Genomic DNA, 21,696 nt, shown 5'->3' with positions numbered 1-21,696 from the left:
GTCGACTCTAGAGCACTCCCTCTGGATTATCTGATTCTGATTCTATCTAGGTTATTTCTCAACATGGTAAATTATAGCTCTTTGGTGGCAATGGCAACTCTCGTTTAAGAGCACGCAAATGCTGCCCTACCTGGTACAGTTTCAACTGGTCTCCTGCCCTCATGGTGGAAGAAGTTAGTTTTGTCCCCAAACTTTGCATGTACACATGTGCTCAGCTGCTTAGTACTGTCTGACTCTGCAACCCCATGGACTGTAGCCTGCCAGGCTCCTCTGTCCATGGGATTCTCCAGGCAAGAATACTGGAGTGGGTTGCCATTTCCTTCTCCAGGGGATCTTCCCAACCCATTTCCATACCCTTCACTCCATATAAATGTGTGCTGTTTTGATTTGTCCTTTGAGTTTGATTTGTCTCTGTCTGGTTCTCTGCTTCTAAGTCAAATAAAAACTTCGTATCTGTATGAGAGTCATAATTTTACCCCCTTTTGAAAGCTATCTATTTATTTATGGCTGTGCTGGGTTTTCGTTGTTTTTGTGCGGGTTTTCTCTACTTGTGGCGAGTGGGGCTACTCTTTGTTATGGTGCACAGGCTTCTCATTGCTACAGCTTCTCTTGTTGAGGAGCACGGGCTCTAGAGTGTGCGGGCTTTAATAGTTGTGGTGTATGGGCTTAGTTGCTCTGTGGCATGTAGGATCTTCCCAAACCAGGGATTGAACCCATGTCCCCTGCATTGCCATGTAGATTCTTATCCACTGCACCACCAGGAAAGTCCTGAAGGTTATCTCTTAACAGTGATAATAAATAGTATTTATCTCTTTTTTGTGAAACTGAAAATAAAATAAATTCATTGGTATACTTATGAATTATTACATGTAAATAAATAGTTGCTAAATAATTTCAGAGTGAATTGTGAGTTAGTTGTACACATAATAACTGGCTTTTCCCTCCATGTTTGTTTTTATTTTCTCATGCCACTAGTTCCAGAAACACTTCTGGAATCTTTATATAGGAGGCCTGGATGCATGTGCGGTAAGCTCACCAGAGTAACATAGGAGCAAAGCAAAAGTGAAACCATTTCAAAATAAAGAGTGAGTAACTGACAGAAAATTTGTGGCAAAATTCTAAAATGTTTCTTCGGATCTAAGATACATGGTCGAAACACAGCTGGGTGGTCTGCATTACTTAGCAAAAAGTAAGCAAATTTTTCTGTAGGAGTCTACTCCACTGCTGCTGCTGCTGCTGCTGCTGCTGCTGCTGCTGCTAAGTCACTTCAGTCATGTCTGACTCTGTGCGACCCCATAGACGGCAGTCCACCAGGCTCCCCCATCCCTGGGATTCTCCAGGCAAGAACACTGGAGTGGGTTGCCATTTCCTTCTCCAATGCATAAAAGTGAAAACTGAAAGGGAAGTCGCTCAGTCGTGTCTGACCCTCAGCGACCCCATGGACTCCAGCCTTCCCAGCTCCTCCATCCATGGGATTTTCCAGGCAAGAGTACTGGAGTGGGGTGCCATTGTCTACTCCACTACTCCTCCACATTTCTTTTCTTTTCTCTCTTAGTTTTTCTTCAAAGGCACTAACTGCAGGTGCTGGAATTGTTTCATATTTTGACCACAGAGATGCTCCACTACGTCTGTACCTCTGGGTTATTAGGAACCATGTCTCTTGGTCACCTGGGCTCCATGTTGCTTCCACTTTCACCAAATTTAATGGTTATCCATCAACATTAGTCAATAAAAATTCTTTTGGGTTTTTCCTATGAGAGTTCTACAAATACAAACCTAGCCAAATCAGACTCCATACACCACAAAGCTCAGTTTCAAAAACGGATGCTACAGCTATGACACTATAGCTATGTCCATGATCTCTTGGTGAATTTTTTTTGCAGTGCCACATGGCTTTAGGGACCTTAGTTCCTGACCAAGGATGGATCCCATACACCCTGCACTGGGCGCATGGCATCTTTTAACCCCTAGACCACTAGGGAAGTCCCTCTGAATGAACTTTCTGCCCTATTTCAAAACAGCAGATGCTAATTACTAGAAACAACTAAAAGAATGTATTTTTTTTTAATTGGAAGAGAAGAAAATATTCCATGTGTACACTATCTTGTTCGCTTACTTTTAAACTCTTTAAGCTCCCAGAGAAAACTGGCTTCCTTTGGATTTTTCATTATTCAGAGTTCCAAGTAAGGCTCTGCAAAGTCTACCCCTTTGGACTAGTACTTAACTTCCAGATTCCACCTCTTTCTCTCACCTGGCAAACCTTCCCAATGCCTCCATTAAGCAAAGACCCTCTCTTTATGAAGCCTTCCCAGATACCCTAAGCAGGGTCAGGAAGCCCTCCTCTGTGTTCTCTATGGTACTTTCTCTCTAACCCTTTCATGACAGTTTTCACATTGAATGGTAAACCTCTCCTCCAATAGCTTTCTATCTCACTCTAAATGAAAATCAAAGCTTGGCACCTCCAGCCCTCATTTACCATAGCTTACTCACTGAATTTTGATTATTTACTTCACTGACTTCCCAAGCCTGGCCCCCATCTGCATCTCAGGGACCTCTGGTCCAACTTCCTCCCCTCTTGCAGGTGTTATTCAAACATCACTGTGGGTTCAACCCTCCTTCAGAGCTTTATGTTTCCCCAAAACGCTTATCACCACCTCCCTGACTCTGTTTTACTGCTTATTTATCTCATTCCTCGTCTAATCTCCCTCCACAAAAATCAAAGCCCCCAAGATGAGGGTTGTATCTGTTTTGTTTGAGAATGGACCCTCAGTACCTGGAACAAGATCTGGACACAGAAGGTGCTCAATAACTAATTTTTTTCATGAATGAAATGGCAGTCTCTCTCACCTCCCATTGGACATCATAAAGGCAAAGATTTGGTTTTATTTGTTTGTGAGATTTTAGTATTTATCTGTCACATAGTATATATTCAATAAAAATTCAACTCATGAGTTCTCCCTCAGGGAGACGGGTCAGTTCTGGGATAGTTGCAAAAGACAAAGATCAAGGAAAGACCAATTTAATGGCCTTTCTGGTTTCCGCATCACTTCCCTGCTCCATCTTCATAAAGAGGGATCACTTAGATGAGGTCATGTGAGGACTTTGGACTCTGTTGAGTGACCAGACATGATAATGGAGCATAACACAGGAAGTATGTAGTGTTTACAAAGATTTTCCTTGGCACTTTCTAGTCCTTGATTATTAAAAATCAGAGACATCACTTTGCCCACAAAGGTCTGTATAGTCTAAGCTATGGTTTTTTCAGTAGTCATGTACGTATGTGAGAGTTCGACCATAAAGAAGGCTGAAGAATTGATGCTTTCAAATTGTAGTGCTGGAAAAGACTCAGAGTCCCTTGGACTGCAAAGAGATCAAATAAGCCCATCCTAAAGAAAATCAACCTTGAATATTCTATGGAAGCACTGATGCTGAAGTTGAAGCTCCAATACTTTGGCTACATAATGTGAAGAGCCAACTCACTGGAAAAGATCTTGATGCTGGAAAAGACTGAAGGCAAAAGAAGGGGGAAGCACAGGGTAAGATGGTTAGATAGCATCACCAACTCAATGGACATGAATTTGGGTAAACTCCGGGAGATAGTGGAGGACAGGGAAGACTGGTGTGCTGCACTCCATGGCGCTCAGAGTCGGACACAACTTAGTGACTGAAAAAGGACAGTCATTTATTGCTGTATATCACTAACAGAGTAAGCCACCAAAGAACTCAGAAGACTTTGCCTGAAATGGGAGGAAGGGGAGGAGCAGTGAGTCAGTTAAGGTGCCCTTTGGGGATGTGTATTTTGGAAACTACTGATTCAACAACACACCTTGGAGAAGGAAATGACCGCCCACTCCAGTATTCTTGCCTGGAGAATTCCCATGGACAGAGGAGCCTGGGGGGCTACAGTCCGTGGGGTCGAAAGAGTCTGACACTACTGAAACCCCTTTAGCACGCAAGCACGATGAAACACAGGTTGAGGTGAGGAGTCAGTGAGAAGCATTAATAGAAGGGTAGGGAGAAGGACTCCTCTGCGAGCCCGCCACTGAGACGCGAAGTGGTGGTTCTAAGGCTCCTTCCAGCTCTAGGACAAGGTAGGATTGTAAGACGGAAGGAAGGGAGGGAGGGAGTGAGAGAAGAAAGAAGGAAGGAATAATGGAGGGAAGAAGGGAGGAAGGAAGAAAGAAAAAGGAAAGGAAGGACGGAAGGGAGAGAGAGGTAGATGGGGGGTGGGGCGGAGGGAAAGAAGGAAGAAAATGGAAAAAATAAAGTTCTCTAGCTGACTAGTTTTAAAACATCGCCACCGATCACCATCAGCGGAGGCAAACACACTATGTCATCTTCTTGACGCTGAGCACCAGTGACTTCCTTTCTGGGAAGGCCGGGGATACTACCTGGGGCTTGCAGAGCCCTGAGCCCCGCAGGGCACCACGTGGTTCGCTCTAAGAGACCGCTGGGCGCACCCCTCCGGGCGTGGCAGGCCGTCCGCGGAGGAGGGGCAGGAGGCCCGCGGGCGCTCTCCTTGGCTCCCCGGACCACCGCAGGAGAGGGCGGCGGGCATGGCGGAGGCGCGGCCGGGGCCGGCGGGGCTGCAACTCAGCGCGCTGCCCGACCACTCGCCGCTGCTGCAGCCCAGCCTGGCCGAGCTGCGGCGCCGGGCCGGGGCGGCGGGCGCTCCGCTGGCCGGGTGGCTGCTCAGCGACGCCTTCCTGCTGCGGTTCCTGCGCGCCCGGGACTTCGATCTGGACCTGGCCTGGCGGGTAAGGGGACCTTCCCGCCGATCCCCATCCGGGTGATGCGCCGGGAAGCCGAGGCTGGGCCGGGACCCAGACCGATCCCTCGCCGGGACCCGTGCCGGGAGCCGGGGGCTGCGAGGGCCGTGTAACCTCGGCCCGGACGCTCCCGGGGCGCACCGGGCGGTGACAGCGGGTGTCCTGAGAAATCCCGCGCTGGTCCTTCCAGTTTCTCCAGGGTCGTGGAAACGGGAAACCTCTAAAAAAGTTGGCGCCCTCTGGGGTGAGGGCCTATTTGACCCCAAGCAGTGAAATTCTGCTCTTGGATGAGTCTCCCGAACCTATAAAGTTTTTCGGAAATGCCTTACTCTCCGCGGCAGAGCAGCAGAGATAAAAGATAATGACCTCTGAGATGTGGGAAGCCTAAATTTATTTCATCTCAGCAGATAACTCGACGTGTGGGAGAAATGAAATTGCCAGGAAAACTGAAAATCTGAAGCCAAATTCTAGCAAAAGAGTATTGGTAATAGTAATACTCAAGTCAAGGCATTAAAGCGGTGCAGAGTATCTTCAGCGGAAGGGTCGGGATGAGGCTTCTCCTTTGTGTTTCCAGGTGTGATACACCGGGTTGAGAGCAGGGTGGTGGGAAGACAGAAATCAGAAAGAGGGGTGCGACCTTGAGTTGTGTCACTTTGGACTTAGCATCCGCATTTGTTAAGTAACGGGTAAAAGGCGTCCAGAGATGGCTGGTTTCCAGGTCTGATCATTGACTGGTTTAACAGAACAGGACGTACCCAGCGCGGTGACCGCTCAGCAGCTGAACTTGATGGAGCCCTTTCTCCAAGCTGCTAGCTCACCCACAGCGAGCTGGGAGGCAGAGAAGTGTTACAGTGCAGCGTCCCAGAGGTCTCAGTATGGGGATTTTTGCTGTTGATAACTAATTTTTAATTGAAAAAGTACAATAAGTACAGATGCTTTTATTTTAATCCACAAAGAGTAAGCAATGCAAAGTAAGTTCCTAAAAGTAACTTTCTAAAGCACAAAATCCCTCACCCCAGACCTTAGTTTACAAACCATCTACCCAGTCGCATTTGTGTTTACCTACCTCTTACCTGTCCAGGTAGAATACAGTCCACAAGCATATGTAGGCTTCCCAGGTGGCCCTAGTGGTAAAGAACCCACCTGGCAATGCAGAAGACAAAATAGTCCTGGGTTCGATCCCTGGGTCAGGAAGATCCTCTGGAAAAGGGAATGACTACCCACTCCAGTATTCTTCTTGGAAAATCCCATGGACAGAGGGAGCAACCTAGTGAGCTACAGTCCATGTGGTCACAACGAGTTGGATACAACGGAGTGACTAACACTTTTCAAGCATATGTATGTGTTTTACATTTTGCCTTTTTAACCTAACTTAAAAAGCAGAGACATTACTTTGCCAACAAAGGTCCGTCTAGTCAAGGCTCTGGTTTTTCCAGTAGTCATGTATGGATGTGAGAGTTGGACTATAAAGAAAGCTGAGCACCGAAGAATTGATGCTTTTGAACTGTGGTGTTGGAGAAGACTCTTGAGAATGCCTTGGACTGCAAGGAGATCCAACCAGTCCATCCTAAAGGAAATCAGTCCTGAATATTCATTTGAAGGACTGATGTTGAAGCTGAAACTCCAATACTTTGGCCACCTGATGTGAAAAGCTGACATTTGAAAAAAGACCCTGATGCTGGGAAAGATTGAAGGTGGGAGGAGAAGGGGATGAGAGAGGATGAGATGGTTGGATGCCATCACTGACTTAGTGGAATGAGTTTGAGTAAACTCCAGGAGTTGGTGATGGACAGGGAGGCCTGGCGTGCTGCAGTCCATGGGGTCGCAAAGAGTTGGACATGACTGAGCAACTGAACTGATCTTACAGATCACCCTATTTCAACATGTATATTATTCTTTTTGGGGCTGTGTACTGTTTCATTGTCTCAATTTATTCTATTAAAATGTATTAACCAGTCTCCTGTATTGGACATAGGATTTGTCGTCAGACATTGGCAGTGCTGTCATGCACATGCTGTTCATTTCTACATTCAGTGATTACTTTTTGACTTCCTACAGTTTGCTTGGCAGTTCACAAAAGACAGAAACCGAGACAAATGGGGCTTCTTCCGTCACCAACTGAGTCTGATAGTATGTGTCTGTCTTTGTATAAAAATAGGAAAATCCTTACAAGATAAGTTCAGAACTTGAACAGCTGATGTACTGTGTGCATTCTCAATGTTGGTAAATAAACCAGTTGTCCTCCAAAGTGTTTCCATTATTTTATCACTTCTATATTACATAGTGGTGTCTTTCCTCATATTATCACCCGCTGTGTCATCATACTTTATGATCTGTGTGTCAACCTGCTAGGCGATTAACTGTTTCCCATTATTATTATAATATGTTTAATTATAATTTGTTTAATTATAAATGAGGTTAATCATCTTTCATATAGTTAACATTTTAAAATTCCTTTCTAATTAACTGCTTGTTTTGCTATTTGTTTTATTCCACTTTGCTTACATAAAATACAAAACATCTTATTCATAAAATATCTTCTTGTATTAAAGAAAATAGGCTGTTGGCCTAGTTTCCGTCTTTTGACATTGTTAGTGCTATTTTCTTTCTGTACAGAATTTTAAAGTTTTTATGTCATCAAATATATTGATTTCATTGTTCTGTGATTGCTTCTAGTTTCATAAGCTCTTCTGCAAAATTTTCTCTAGTAATTTATGGCTTCATTTTTTATGTTGGGGTTGTCGATCTACTGGGCTTTAGTTTGAACTTAGGAAGCAAATAAGAGCCTGCCTATTTCCTTTGTTTGTCAGATGGCTACCTAGGTGTCCTGATATTTACTCACTTGCTACTAAATATGAAGAAACAATCTCAGTTTCCATGATAAGTATAGTTCAAATGGTACATTAAACATGTATAGTAGCTAACAATTAAAAGTGTATGATTTACAGATTTCATTTTGGTCGCATTAAGAAAATAATTTTATTTATTTGTTTATTTTTGGCTGTGCTGGGTCTTTATTATTGTGTGGGCTTTTCTCTATTTTGGGAAGCAGGGGCCACTCTCCAGTTGCAGTGTGTGGGCTTCTCACTGTGATGGCTTCTCTTGTTCTGGAGCACGGGCTCTAGGGCGCTCAGGCTTCAGTAGCTGCAGGGCAAGGGCTCAGTAGTTTCAGCTCCCATGCTTTAGAGCACAGGCTCGATAGTTGCAGCACACGGGCTTAGTAGCTCTGCAGCATGTGGGATCTTCCTGGACCAGGGATCAAACCCAGGTCTCCTGCACTGGCAGGTGGATTCTTTTTTTTTTTTTTATTAATAGGAGCTGATTTTAAGTATTTTGGAATGAGTTCATCATTCTTAGGCTGAAGGCTTTGAAAATTGATGCCTCCTTTCTATAGAATTTTTGCTTTGTATGTACTTGAGGCTTTGTACATGCTTATGTTATAGCACATGCTATGTTATAATCATTTACTTTCTTGTCTGTTTTACCTAATTTGTATAAAATACAAATTTGTGTTAAGATCAGCTGCTTTATCTTATTCATTTTACATCCTCAGCTCCAAAACAATTTATGACACATAGTAAGTACTCAAAAAAGGGCAGGTGGATTCTTTACCACTGAGCCACCAGCGAAGCCCTCATTTTGGTTGCTTTTTAAAAGTAACATCTAAATAGAAGATGAAATAAAATTATCTCCTGCCTCTGTGTTATGTCTTTCCCATATTATTTATTTTCCTGAATTGTTTTCATTGCATCATGTCCTTGAGGACCTGGCTCACTGGACCTTGTCCAAATTGACTGGAAAGGAATCAAGTTTCTGTGAACTCTTTGCCCTATTTTTCTGCCAACTTGAAAGGAAAGAGGGTTAGAGTGTGAAACTATTTCTTCATTTTCCTCCAGAAAAGCAGTTAATTCAATTCACATTGCTTTATTTAAAATATAAAAGCTGTATAGTTTTAGTGTTTGAAGAAAACAAGTTTTAATGAAGTTCCTCATTATTCTAGTTTTTGTATTTGAAGTTATAACAAATTAGTGATTATTTAGAATTCTAATAACTTCTAGAGTGCCAGTTACTTTAGTGAGTAGCATTTGTGTGGATCATCTCATTATTTTCCTATTTTAGAAGAAACTGAGGCATAAAGAGTAAGTAACTTGTCCAGAATAGCAGCTGTTGAGTGGTAGAGCAAGAATCTGAACTTGAGTTGAACTCAGGGTAGCCTGTACTCTTAAGTGCACTACACTTGCCTCATGTGTTTGAAACAACTAGCTGTTAACCTCTGTCTGTCTTGTATATTCTTGTGAATTCTTGTCTTTCACAAGTGAATATTCCTCTTTATATTTTTGTTTCATGTGACACGACTTTTTATTCTTTAATTATTTTTATAGTTTTCCCAAGACTTCAAAGTTTTCAGAATTCCATTGACTCTCCCTAGTAATTTCCCACTAAATGCAGCTTCTTTTTTTTTAATTTTTATTTTTAAATATTAATTTATTTATTTTAATTGGAGGCTAACTACTTTACAATATTGTAGTGGTATTTGCCCTGCATAGGCATGAATCAGCCATGGGTGTACTTGTGTTCCCCATCCTGAACCCCACTCCCACCTCCCTCCCCATCCCTCAGGGTCATCCCAGTGCACCAGCCCTGAGCACCCTGTCTCATGCGTTGAACCTGGACTGGTGATCTGTTTCATATATGATAATATACACATTTCAGTGCTATTCTCTCCTACCCTTGCCTTCTCCCACAGAGTCCAAAAGATTTTTCCTTACTTCTGTGTCTCTTTTGCTGTCTCGCATATAGGGTCATCGTTACCATCTTTCTAAATTACATATATATGCATTAGTATACTGTATTGTTCTTTTTCTTTCTGACTTACTTCACTCTGTGTAATAGGCTCCAGTTTCATCCATCTCATTAGAACTGATTCAAATGCATTCTTTTTAATGGCTCAGTAATATTCCATTGTGTGTATGTACCACAACTTTCTTATTCATTCATCTGCCAATGGACATCTAGGTGGCTTCTGTGTCCTGACTGTTGTAAACAGTGCTGTGATGAACATTGGGGTACACATGTCTCTTTCAATTCTGGTTTCCTTGGTGTGTATGCCCCACAGTGGGATTGCTGGGTCGTATGGTAGATGGAGAAGCTCTATATAGTCAGCAAAAACAAGACCAGGAGCTGACTGTGGCTCAGATCATGAACTCCTTATTGCCAAATTCAGACTTAAATTGAAGAAAGTAGAGAAAACCACTAGACCATTCAGGTATGACCTAAACCAAATCCCTTATGATTATACAGTGGAAGTGAGAAATAGATTTAAGGGCCTAGATCTGATAGATAGAGTGCCTGATGAACTATGGACAGAAGTTGATGACATTGTACAGGAGACAGGGATCAAGACCAACCCAAGGAAAAGAAATGCAAAAAAGCAAAATGGCTGTCTGGGGAGGCCTTACAAATAGCTGTGAAAAGAAGAGAAGTGAAAAGCAAAGGAGAAAAGGAAAGATATAAGCATCTGAATGCAGAGTTCCAAAGAATAGCAAGGAGAGATAAGAAAGCCTTCCTCAGCAATCATTGCAAAGAAATAGAGGAAAACAACAGAATGGGAAAGACTAGAGATCTCTTCAAGAAAACTAGAGATACCAAGGGGACATTTCATGCAAAGATGGGCTTGATAAAGGACAGAAATGGTATGGACCTAACAGAAGCAGAAGATATTAAGAAGAGGTGGCAAGAATACACAGAAGAACTATACAAAAAAGATCTTCACGACCCAGATAATCACGATGGTGTGATCACTGACCTAGAGCCAGACATCCTGGAATGTGAAGTCAAGTGGGCCTTATAAAGCATGACTACGAACAAAGCTAGTGGAGGTGATGGAATTCCAGTTGAGCTATTTCAAATCCTGGAAGATGATGCTGTGAAAGTGCTGCACTCAATATGCCAGCAAATGTGGAAAACTCAGCAGTGGCCACAGGACTGGAAAAGGTCAGTTTTCATTCCAATCCCAAAGAAAGGCAATGCCAAAGAATGCTCAAACTACTGCACAATTGCACTTATCTCACATGCTAGTAAAGTAATGCTCAAAATTCTCTAAGCCAGGCTTCAGCAATACGTGAATCATGAACTTCCAGATGTTCAAACTGGTTTTAGAAAAGGCAGAGGAACCAGAGATCAAATTGCCAACATCCGCTGGATCATAGAAAAAGCAAGAGAGTTCCAGAAAAACATCTAGTTCTGCTTTATTGACTATGCCAAAGCCTTTGACTGTGTGGATCACAATCAACTGTGGAAAATTCTGAAAGAGATGGGAGTACCAGACCACCTGACCTGCCTCTTGAGAAACTTGTATGAAGGTCAGGAAGCAACAGTTAGAACTGGACATGGAACAACAGACTGGTTCCAAACAGGAAAAGGAGTACGTTAAGGCTGTATATTGTCACCCTGCTTATTTAACTTATATGCAGAGTACATCATGAGAAACACTGGACTGGAAGAAGCACAAGCTGGAATCAAGATTGCCGGGAGAAATATCAATAACCTCAGATATGCAGATGACACCACCTTTATGGCAGAAAGTGAAGAGGAACTCAAAAGCCTCTTGATGAAAGTTAAAGTGGAGAGTGAAAAAGTTAGCTTAAAGCTCAACATTCAGAAAACGAAGATTATGGCATCTGGTCCCATCACTTCATGGGAAATAGATGGGGAAACAGGGGAAACAGTGTCAGATTTTATTTTTTAGGCTCTAAAATCACTGCAGATGGTGACTGCAGCCATGAAATTAAAAGATGCTTACTCCTTGGAAAGAAAGTTATGACCAACCTAGATAGCATATTCAAAAGCAGAGACATTACTTTGCCAACAAAGGTCCATCTAGTCAAGGCTATGGTTTTTCCTGTGGTCATGTATGGATGTGAGAGTTGGACTGTGAAGAAAGCTGAGCGCTGAAGAATTGATGCTTTTGAACTATGGTGTTGGAGAAGACTCTTGAGAGTCCCTTGGACTTCAAGGAGATCCAACCAGTCCATCCTAAGGGAGACCAGTCCTGGGTGTTCATTGGAAGGACTGATGCTGAAGCTGAAACTCCAATACTTTGGCCACCTCATGCCAAGAGTTGACTCATTAGAAAAGACTCTGATGCTGGGAGGGTTGGGGGCAGGAGGAGAAGGGGACGACAGAGGATGATATGGCTGGATGGCATCACCAAATCAATGCACATGAGTCTGAGTGAACTCCAGGAGTTGGTGATGGACAGGGAGGCCTGGCGTGCTGCGATTCATGGGGTTGTAAAGAATCAGACGTGACTGAGTGACTGAACTGAACTGATGGTAGTTCTATTTCCAGTTTTTTAAGGAATCTCCACACTCTTCTCCATAGTGGCTGTACTAGTTTGCATTCCCAGCAATAGTGTAAGAGGGTTCCCTTTTCTCCACACCCTCTCCAGCATTTATTGCTTGTAGACTTTTTGATAGCAGTCATTCTGACCAGTGTGATATGGTACCTCATTCTGGTTTTGATTTGCATTTCTCTGATAATGAGTGATGTTGAGCATGTTTTCATGTGTTTGTTAGCCATCTGTATGTCTTTTTTGGAGAAATGTCTGTTTAGTTCTTTGGCCCATTTTTTTGATAGGATTGTTTATTTTTCTGTAATTGAGCTGCAGGAGCTGCTTGTATATTTTGGAGATTAATTCTTTGTCAGTTGCTTTGTTTGTTATTATTTTCTCCCATTCTGAAGGCTGTCTTTTCACCTTGCTTATAGTTTCTTTCATTGTGCAAAAGCTTTTAGGTTTAATTAGGTCCCATTTGTTGATTTTTGCTTTTATTTCCATTACTCCGGGAGGTGGGTCATAGGGGATTCTGCTGTGATTTATGTTGGAGAGTGTTTTGCCTATGCTTTCCTCTAGGAGCTTTATCGTTTCTGGTCTTACATTTAGATCTTTAATCCATTTTGAGTTTATTTTTGTGTATGGTGTTAGAAAGTGTTCTAGTTTCATTCTTTTACAAGTGGTTGACCAGTTTTCCCAGCACCACTTGTTAAAGAGATTGTCTTTTCTCCATTGTATATTCTTGCCTCTTTTGTCAAAGATAAGGTGTCCATAGGTGTATGGATTTATCTCTGGGCTTTCTATTTTGTTCCATTTGTTTTTTGTCTTTGTGCCTACTGTCTTGACTGTAGCTTTGTATTATAGTCTGAAGTCAGGCACGTTGATTCCTCCAGTTCCATTATTTTTTCTCAAGATGCTTTGGCTATTCGAGGTTTTTTGTATTTCCATACAAATTGTGAAATTATTAGTTCTAGTTCTCTGAAAAATACTGTTGGTAGCTTGATAGGGATTGCATTGAATCTATAGTTTGCTTTGGGTGGTATACTCATTTTCACTATATTGACTCTTCTGATCCATGAACACGGTGTATTTCTCCATCTATTTGTGTCATCTTTGATTTCTTTCACCAGTGTTTTATGGTTTTCTATATATAGGTCTTTTGTTTGTTTAGGTAGATTTATTCCTAAGTATTTTATTCTTTTAGTTGCAATGGTGAATGGAATTGTTTCCTTAATTTCTCTTTCTGTTTTCTCATTGTTAGTGTATAGGAATGCAAGGGATTTCTGTGTGTTGATTTTATATCTTGCAACTTTACTATATTCATTGATTAGCTCTAGTAATTTTCTGGTGGAGTCTTTAGGGTTTTCTATGTAGAGGATCATGTCATCTGCAAATAGTGAGAGTTTTATTTTTCTTTTCCAATTTGGATTCCTTTTATTTCTTTTTCTTCTCTGACTGCTGTGCCCCAAACTTCCAAAACTATGTTGAATAGTAGTGGTGAGAATGGGCACCCTTGTCTTGTTCCTGACTTTAGGGGAAATGCTTTCAATTTTTCACCATTCAGGATAATGTTTGCTGTGGGTTTATCATATAAGGCTTTTATTATGTTGAAGTATGTTCCTTATATTCCTGCTTTCTGGAAGGTTTTTTTTTTTTTTTAAAGTGGATGTTGAATTTTGTCAAAGGCTTTCTCTACATCTATTGAGATAATCATATGATTTTTATTTTTCAATTTGTTAATGTGGTGTATCACATTGATTGATTTGTGGATATTAAAGAATCCTTGCATCCTTGTGATAAAGCCCACTTGGTCATGATACATGACCTTTTTAATATGTTGTTAGAATGTGTTTGCTTGAATTTTGTTAAGGATTTTTGCATCTATGTTCATCAATGATAATGGCCTGTAGTTTTCTTTTTTTGTTGCATCTTTGTCTGGTTTTGGTATTAGGGTAATGGTGGCTTCATAAAATGAGGTTGGCAGTTTACCTTCCTCTGCAATTTTCTGGAAGAGTTTAAGTAGTATAGGTGTTAGCTCTTCTCTAAACTTTTGGTAGAATTCAGCTGTGAAGCCATCTGGTGCTGGGCTTTTGTTTGCTGGAAGAGTTCTGATTACAGTTTTGATTTCTGTGCTTGTGATGGGTCTGTTAAGATTTTCCATTTCTTCCTGGTTCAGTTTTGGAAAGATACTTTTCTAAGAATTCATCCATTTCTTCCAAGTTGTCCATTTTTGGGGCGTATAGTTGCTGGTAGTAGTCTCTTATGATCCTTTCTATTTCTGTGTTGTCTGTTGTGATTTCTCCATTTTCTTTTTTGATTTTGTTAATTTGATTCTTCTCCCTTTTTTTCTTGATGAGTCTGGTTAATGGTTTGTCTATTTTATTTATCTTCTCAAAGAACCAGCTTTTAGCTTTGTTGATTTTTGCTGTGGTCTCCTTTGTTTATTTTTCATTTATTTCTGCCCTAACTTTTATGATATCTTTCCTTCTACTAACCCTGGTGTTCTTCTTTTCTTCCTTTTCCAGTTGCTTTAGGTGTAGAGTTAGGTTATTTATTTGATTTTTTTCTTGTTTCTTGAGGTAAGCTTGTATTGCTATGAACCTTCCCCTTAGCACTGCTTTTACTGAGTCCCATAGGTTTTGGGTTGTTGTGTTTTCATTTTAATTCATTTCCATGCATATTTTGATTTCTTTTGTGATTTGTTGGTTATTCAGATGCGTGTTGTTTAGCTTCCATATGCTTCTATTTTTAATAGTTCCTGCCACCCCCCACCCCCAGTAGTTTACATCTAATCTTACTGCATTGTGATCAGTAAAGATGCTTGGAATGATTTCAATTTTTTTGAATTTACCAAGGCTAGATTTATGGCCCAGGATGTGATCTATCCTGGAGAAGGTTCCGTGTGCACTTGAGAAAAAGGTGAAACTCATTGTTTTGGGGTGAAATGTCCTATAGATACCAATTAGGTCGAAGTGGTCCATTGTATCATTTAAAGTTTGTGTTTTCTTGCTTATTTTCTGTTTAGTTGATCTATCCATAGGTGTGAGTGGGGTATTAAAGTCTCCCGCTATTATTGTGTTACTGTTAATTTCCCCTTTCATACTTGTTAGCATTTGTCTTACATATTTCAGCGCTTCTGTGTTGGATGCATATATGTTTATAATTGTATCTTCTTCTTGGATTGATCCTTTGATCATTATGTAGTGTCCTTCTTTGTCTCTTTTCACAGCCTTTATTTCAAAGTCTATTTTATCTGATATGAGTATTGCTAGTTCTGCTTTCTTTTGGTCTCTATTTGAGTGAAATATCTTTTTTCCAGCCCTTCACTTTCAGTCTGTATGTGTCCCTTATTTTGAGGTGGATGTCTTATAGACAGCATATATAGGATCTTGTTTTTGTGTCCATTTAGCCAGTCTTTGTCTTTTAGTTGGAGCATTCAACCCATTTACATTTAAGGTAATTATTGATAACTATGATCCTGTTGCCATTTACTTTGTTGTTTTGGGTTCGAGTTTATACACCTTTTCTGTGTTTCCTGTCTAGAGAAGATCCTTTAGCATTTGTTGAAGAGCTGGTTTGGTGGTGCTGAATTCTCTCAGCTTTTGCTTGTCTGTAAAGCTTTTGATTTCTCTTTCATATTTGAATGAGATCTTTGCTGGGTACAGTAATCTGGGTTGTAGGTTTTTCTCTTTCATCACTTTAAGTATGCCCTGCCATTCCCTTCTGCCCTGAAGAGTTTCTATTGAAAGATCAGCTGTTATCCTTATGGGAATCCCCATGTGTGTTATTTGTTGTTTTTCCCTTTCTGCTTTTGATATTTGTTCTTTGTGTTTGATCTTCATTAGTTTGATGAATATGTGTCTTGGGATGTTTCACCTTAGGTTTATCCTGTTTGGGACTCTCTGGGTTTCTTGGACTTGGGTGGCTATTTCCTTCCCCATTATAGGGAAGTTTTCAACTATTATCTCCTCAAGTATTTTCTCATGGCCTTTCTTTTTGTCTTCTTCTTCTGGGACTCCTATGATTCGAATGTTGGGGGGTTTGACATTGTCCCAGAGGTCTCTGAGGTTGTCCTGATTTCTTTTAAATCTTTTTTTCCTCTCTGCTTCATTTATTTCCACCTTTATATCTTCCACCTCACTTATCCTATCTTCTACCTCAGTTATTCTACTGTTGGTTCCCTCCAGAGTGTTTTTGATCTCAGTTATTGCATTATTCACTATATATTGACTCTTTTTTATTTCTTCTAGGTCCTTGTTAAACTGTTCTTGCATCTTCTCAATCCTTGTCTCCAGACTATTTATCTGTAACTCCATTTTGTTTTCAAGATTTTGGATCATTTTTACTATCATTATTCTGAATTCTTTTTCAGGTAGACTCCCTATCTCTTCCTCTTTTCTTTGGTTTGGTGGGCGTTTATCATGTTCCTTTACCTGCTGAATTTTTCTCTGCCTTTTCATCTTGTTTGGATTTCTGTGTTTGGGGTGGCCTTTCTGTATGCTGGAAGTTTGTGGTTCCTCTTTATTGTGAAGGGTCCTCCCTGTGGGTGGGGTTGGACAAGTGGTTTGTCAAGGTTTCCTGGTAGGAATTTTGCATCAGTGTTCTGGTGGATGGAGCTGGATCTCTTCTCTCTGGAGTGCAATGAAGTGTCCAGTAGTGAGTTTTGAGGTGTCTATGGGTTTGGTGTGACTTTGGGCAGCCTGTATATTAATGCTAAGGGCTATGTTCCTGTGTTGCTGGAGAACTAGTGTGGTATGTCTTGCTCTGGAACTTGTTGGCTCTTGGGTAGAGCTTGGTTTCAATGTAGGTATGGAGGCTTTTGGATCAGCTCTTGTCGATTAATGTTCCCTGGAGTCAGGAGTTTTCTGGTGTTCTCAAGTTTTGGATTTAAGCCTCCTGCCTCTGGTTCAGTCTTATTTTTACAGTAGCCTCAAGACTTCTCCATCCATACAGCACCAATGATAAAACATCTAGGTTAATGGAGAAAAGATTGTCCACAGTGAGGGACACCCAGAGAGGGTCACAGAGTTACATGGAGAAGAGAAGAGGGAGGAGGGAGATAGATGTGACCAGGAGGAGAAGAAGTGGAGTCAAAAGGGGAGAGAGCAAGCTAGCCAGTAATAATTTCCTTATGTGCTCTCCACAGTCTGGATCCCTCAGAGATGTTCAGAGTTATACAGAGAAAAGAAGAGGGTGGAAGGAGACATAGGTGGCCAGGAGGATAAAAAGGGGAATCCAAAGGAGAGAGACAGATCCAGCCAGTAATCAGTTCCCTAAGTGTTCTCCACAGCCTGGAATACCCAAAGAGATTCACAGAGTTAGGTAGAGAAGAGAAGCGGAAGGGAGGAGATAGAGGCGATTTGGGGGCAAAAACGGAGAGTCAAAAGGGGGAGAGGGCAATCAGGCCAGTAATCACACTCCAAAGTAAAAATGGGTACTGAAGATTTGATTCTTAAAGGTTCAAAATTGATAACAAATACCAAAAAGCAAAAATTAAAAATCTAGAGTAGAGGTTAAAGTCTCAAAAATACAATATTAAAAAAAAATCACAAAAATTATAAAAAATATATATGAAATTTGCTTTAAAATGAAAATTAAAGGAGTAATGAAAGACTTAAAAATATAAAAAGTTTAAAAAATGATAATAGTAAAATATATCTAGGAATTTTTCTGGTGCTGTTGCCAGCAGTGTGGGATCAGTTCAGTTTCAGATAGTTCCTTGTTCCAGCTTATACTTCTTCTTGAGGTCTATATGCCCCTTCCAATGTAGTCTGTGCTAACTATACGGTTTTAGTCTGTCACACCTGTCCCTTCTGAAGTGGTTCTCTCTGTTTATTTTGGCTTCTGTTAGCAAATCTCTTCAATGTCTAATTTCCACCCTGACACAAGGGGACGAAGGTGGTCACTTATTTAGGCTCACTTGTTCAGTTGTGCTGTGGGGAGGGAGGAACACTGCAAATATCACTGGTGTGTGTGGGGAGTGCTTGCAGTGTCTGGGCCACACTGGGTTTGCGCCCACTCCCAGTGTGGGCTTTCCCTGTCTGTACTGCTCAGGCTCCAGGTTGCTCTGCAAGGGAATTGTCTAAAGTGGGCTCTGGGTTGCGTGTACTTCCCAGGTCTAAGCTGCTCAGGTTCAGATTCTTGGGTACTCCATAAAGGCACAGACTCAGTCGGGCCTGGGTTTTGTGCCCTTCCCAGGTTCGAGCAGCTCAGGTGACCAGGTGCTTGGCGAGCGTACGCTCCCCAGGTGGGCGGTGCATCTTGTCACCTCCCCCGTGCCAACCGCTCGGTTTCCTGAGTATGCAGCGGGAGTGCCGTCTCAGGTGTGCCATATGTCTCCTCTGGGGAGCTGATCTCTGGCTGTGACCCTCCTGGCAGATGTCCACCGTCCGGGAGCCCAGGAAGACTTGGTTAGCAACTTGGGAGCCTGCTCACAGTTTGCTAGAGGATGCCATCTCTGGGGCCGAGATCGCCCCTTGCCTTCTGGCTCTGGCTGTCGCTTGCCTGCCTCTCTGCCTTCCAGCGAGGATGGGCCAGTCCGCAGCCGGCTAGCTCTCCTCTGGTATTCGTTCAGTCCTTTGTTCTGTGAGTGAGCCCAGCAGTGCCTTAGGTTAGAGCTTTTTTCGGGAAGCTTCTCTCTCTCTCTCTTTCTTTTTCTCTCTCTCCGGCTATCCCACAGTTTGGATTGCTATCGCAGTTAGCTCCCTCAGATTGTCCTCAGGGCATTCAGACCCGGTCCTTACTCTAAGCAATGCAGCCCGTGCCTCCCTGTCCAGCCCCCACTTGCTGGTGGCTGACGCGAGCATCTGGGCTACTTCTACTCTGGGAGTTGTGGTTAGGTGTGTAATCTGTGGGTTTTATTTATTTATTTTCTCCTCCCAGTTATGTTTCCCTCTGAAATTCCAAAACTCCCCACAGACCCGCCAGTGAGAGGGTTTCCTGGTGTTTGGAAACTTCTTCTCTTTCATGACTCCCTCCCCGGGATGGGTCTCTGTCCCTAATTCTTTTGTCTCTCTTTTTATCTTTTATATTTTGTCCTACCTCCTTTCAAAGATAATGGGCTGCCTTTCTGGGTGCCTGGTGTCCTCCGCCAGCATTCAGAAGTTGTTTTGTGGAATTTACTCAGTATTCAAATGATCTTTCAACGAATTTGTGGGGGAGAAAGTGGTCTCCCAGTCCTATTCCTCTGCCGTCTTAGGGCCGCCCCCTAAATACAGCTTCTTTTGTAAAGTTTACCTTACAAGAGTCAGTTTCAGTCTCCACTCTGCTCCTGATAGTTACTGCCCTCCCATTAATGTGTAATTTCTTCAAACTTGGACATGAGTCTGAGTGAACTCTGGGAGTTGGTGGTGGACAGGGAAGCCTGGCGTGCTGCGATTCATGGGGTCGCAAAGAGTCAGACACGACTGAGCGACTGAACTGAACTGAACCCACAAAATGGGGTAACCATAGTTACCTCTCAGAATGGTCATGAGCAAGAATTGAAATGATGCTATTAAATGCTAGAAAAGTGGCACAAAGATGGTTGTAACTTTATTTGAAAGTATGTACTCTGTTATGAAGCATGGTTAAGATAAGCTGTAACTTTTTATACTTATTTATTGCTAATGGTGGTACAAAACAGGCACATTTGGGGAATAAATATTCACTTGCAGCTGGGTTTTTTTTTTGTTGCTGTAGACTTTATGTGCTTTGTTGGATAATTGCTGAGTAGCAGTTTACATAATTTTATGTAATTTATTTATGTAAGCTGGACCTTTGAATTTATCAGTGAAAAGGTAATAATCAAAGATCCAGGTGTAGAGCTGTCAGTTTGCAAAAATTAAGTGTCAAAAGGATGAGGGTGATTTGTACATCTTCCAACACATCTGGTTTAATCATATATTTATTTATTCTTTCACTCAATACATGTACCTATTTCCTGAGTGCCCAGCATTCTGCAGAGATCAATGAGCTGAAGAACCCACCTCTCTTACTTAAAAGATCCCTTTTAATAAAGCTATATTTTTTTTATTATTCCATGGGAAAATAAACATCTCTTTTAAAAAAAGTATTACTTTATTTTTGGCTTTGCTGCATCTTTGTTGCTACATGTGGGCTTTCTCTAGTTGTTGTAGGTGAGGCCTACTCTTCTTTGTGGGGCATGGGCTTCTCTTCGAGGTGCTTTCTCTTGTGGAGCATGGGCTCTGGTGCACGGGCTTCAGTATTTGCAGCACGAGAGCTCAGTAGTTGTGGCTCTTGGGCTTAGTTGCTCCACAGCATGCAGAATCTCCCCAGACCAGGGATCGAACCTGTGTCCCCTGCATTGGCAGGTGGATTCCTATCCACTCCGCCACCAGGGAAGTTCAAATTGTTATTTCTTTACTGGAGCTCCTACAGTGCTTCTGGTGTTTTGCTTGAGTCAAAGTTTAAAGAACTGTTTTTACATCCGAGGGAAGTATCAAAAAAGTGATGAGCATTGAAGATGCTATTAACACTTATTCCCATGCCCACTAAGACAGGAGGAGGAAGAGAAATTCATCTGGTGCATAGAATGAATGCATTAGGACCTACAATGTGTCTTTTGTTCTTGCTGCATTTGGAAACTTCTTTTTAGGTCACCAATTATTTCTTTGTTGGCAAATTTACTGACTTTTTTCCTTTCTAACCTCTCTGTTGCATTTAATTCTTAGTAACATTAAGGCAAGTTTATTAAATACAAACTTGACAGAGTGAGAGAAAGAAAGAGGGAAACAGAGAAGCACAGCAAAACAGATGCTGTTTCCCTCCCGTCTGTGCATCATGACACCAGTTCTCCTGTGGTGCAACCAGATTCTCTTTTCCTCCAGCCATTCCCAGCCATTTACATCCCCCCAAGGCTTGGTTTTTTAAACTTGTAGGTTCTCCTTCAGATCATTGCTACTTTGTGAATACAGTTATCATGTTTATTCCAATGACTCAAAAGCAAAATTTGTCCTGTCTTATGATCTGAACTTTGATTCTACATTGCTAATAGATCTCTTTAAACTCAAAACAAATATATTGTCATTTTAGAAAAACTGAAAATCATAAAGAGATCTATTGAAATATAGTACATTTTAAAAGTGTAATTTGAGGTAAATATTCTCTACCATGGACATCCCAGGTGGCAGTAGTGGTAAAAACACCCTGTCCCTGCCACCCCCACCACAATGAAAGAGACAGATGCAGCAGACTCTGGTTTGATCCCTGGGTCAGGAAGATTCCCTGGAGGTGCAAATGGCAACCCACTCCTTGCCTAGGAAATCCCATGGACAGAAGAGCCTGGCAGGCTACAGTCCATGGGGTTGCAAAGAGTTGGGCATGACTAAAGTGACTTAGCACGCACGTGGTATCTGGATCCCAAAAAGCAAAAAAAGAGGCTTCTTACCCTAGCACAGTGTCACTTCTGTCAAAGGGAGATGAGAGGCCAGCTCAGCTTCGAGAGGAAGGAATCACTGGACTCCACCACCTGGTGGAATTGGGACATATGTACACTGGATGGAGGGCATTTTAAAATATTTATTTATTTATTTTTGACTGTACCATGCAGCTTGTGAGATCAGTTCCCTACCAGGGTTCAAACCCGAGCCCCCT

At 41.9% G+C, this 21,696-nt stretch overlaps 1 protein-coding gene across 1 annotated transcript in view; it reads left to right on the top strand.

Moving 5' to 3' along the window:
• The first annotated feature begins 4,493 nt into the window (after positions 1-4,493).
• The window catches only part of TTPA (alpha tocopherol transfer protein), a 29,898-nt gene continuing 12,695 nt past the window's right edge, over positions 4,494-21,696 (top strand). The window contains exon 1 of the mRNA XM_070802590.1: positions 4,494-4,757. Within this exon, the coding sequence (XP_070658691.1) occupies positions 4,557-4,757 (201 nt within the window). The 5' untranslated portion in view covers positions 4,494-4,556. The remainder of the gene's footprint in view (positions 4,758-21,696) is intronic.

This window comes from Bos indicus, chromosome 14, assembly GCF_029378745.1.
Source record: "Bos indicus isolate NIAB-ARS_2022 breed Sahiwal x Tharparkar chromosome 14, NIAB-ARS_B.indTharparkar_mat_pri_1.0, whole genome shotgun sequence".
Taxonomy (NCBI): domain Eukaryota; kingdom Metazoa; phylum Chordata; class Mammalia; order Artiodactyla; family Bovidae; genus Bos; species Bos indicus.
This window is presented reverse-complemented; position numbering and strand designations above follow the sequence as displayed.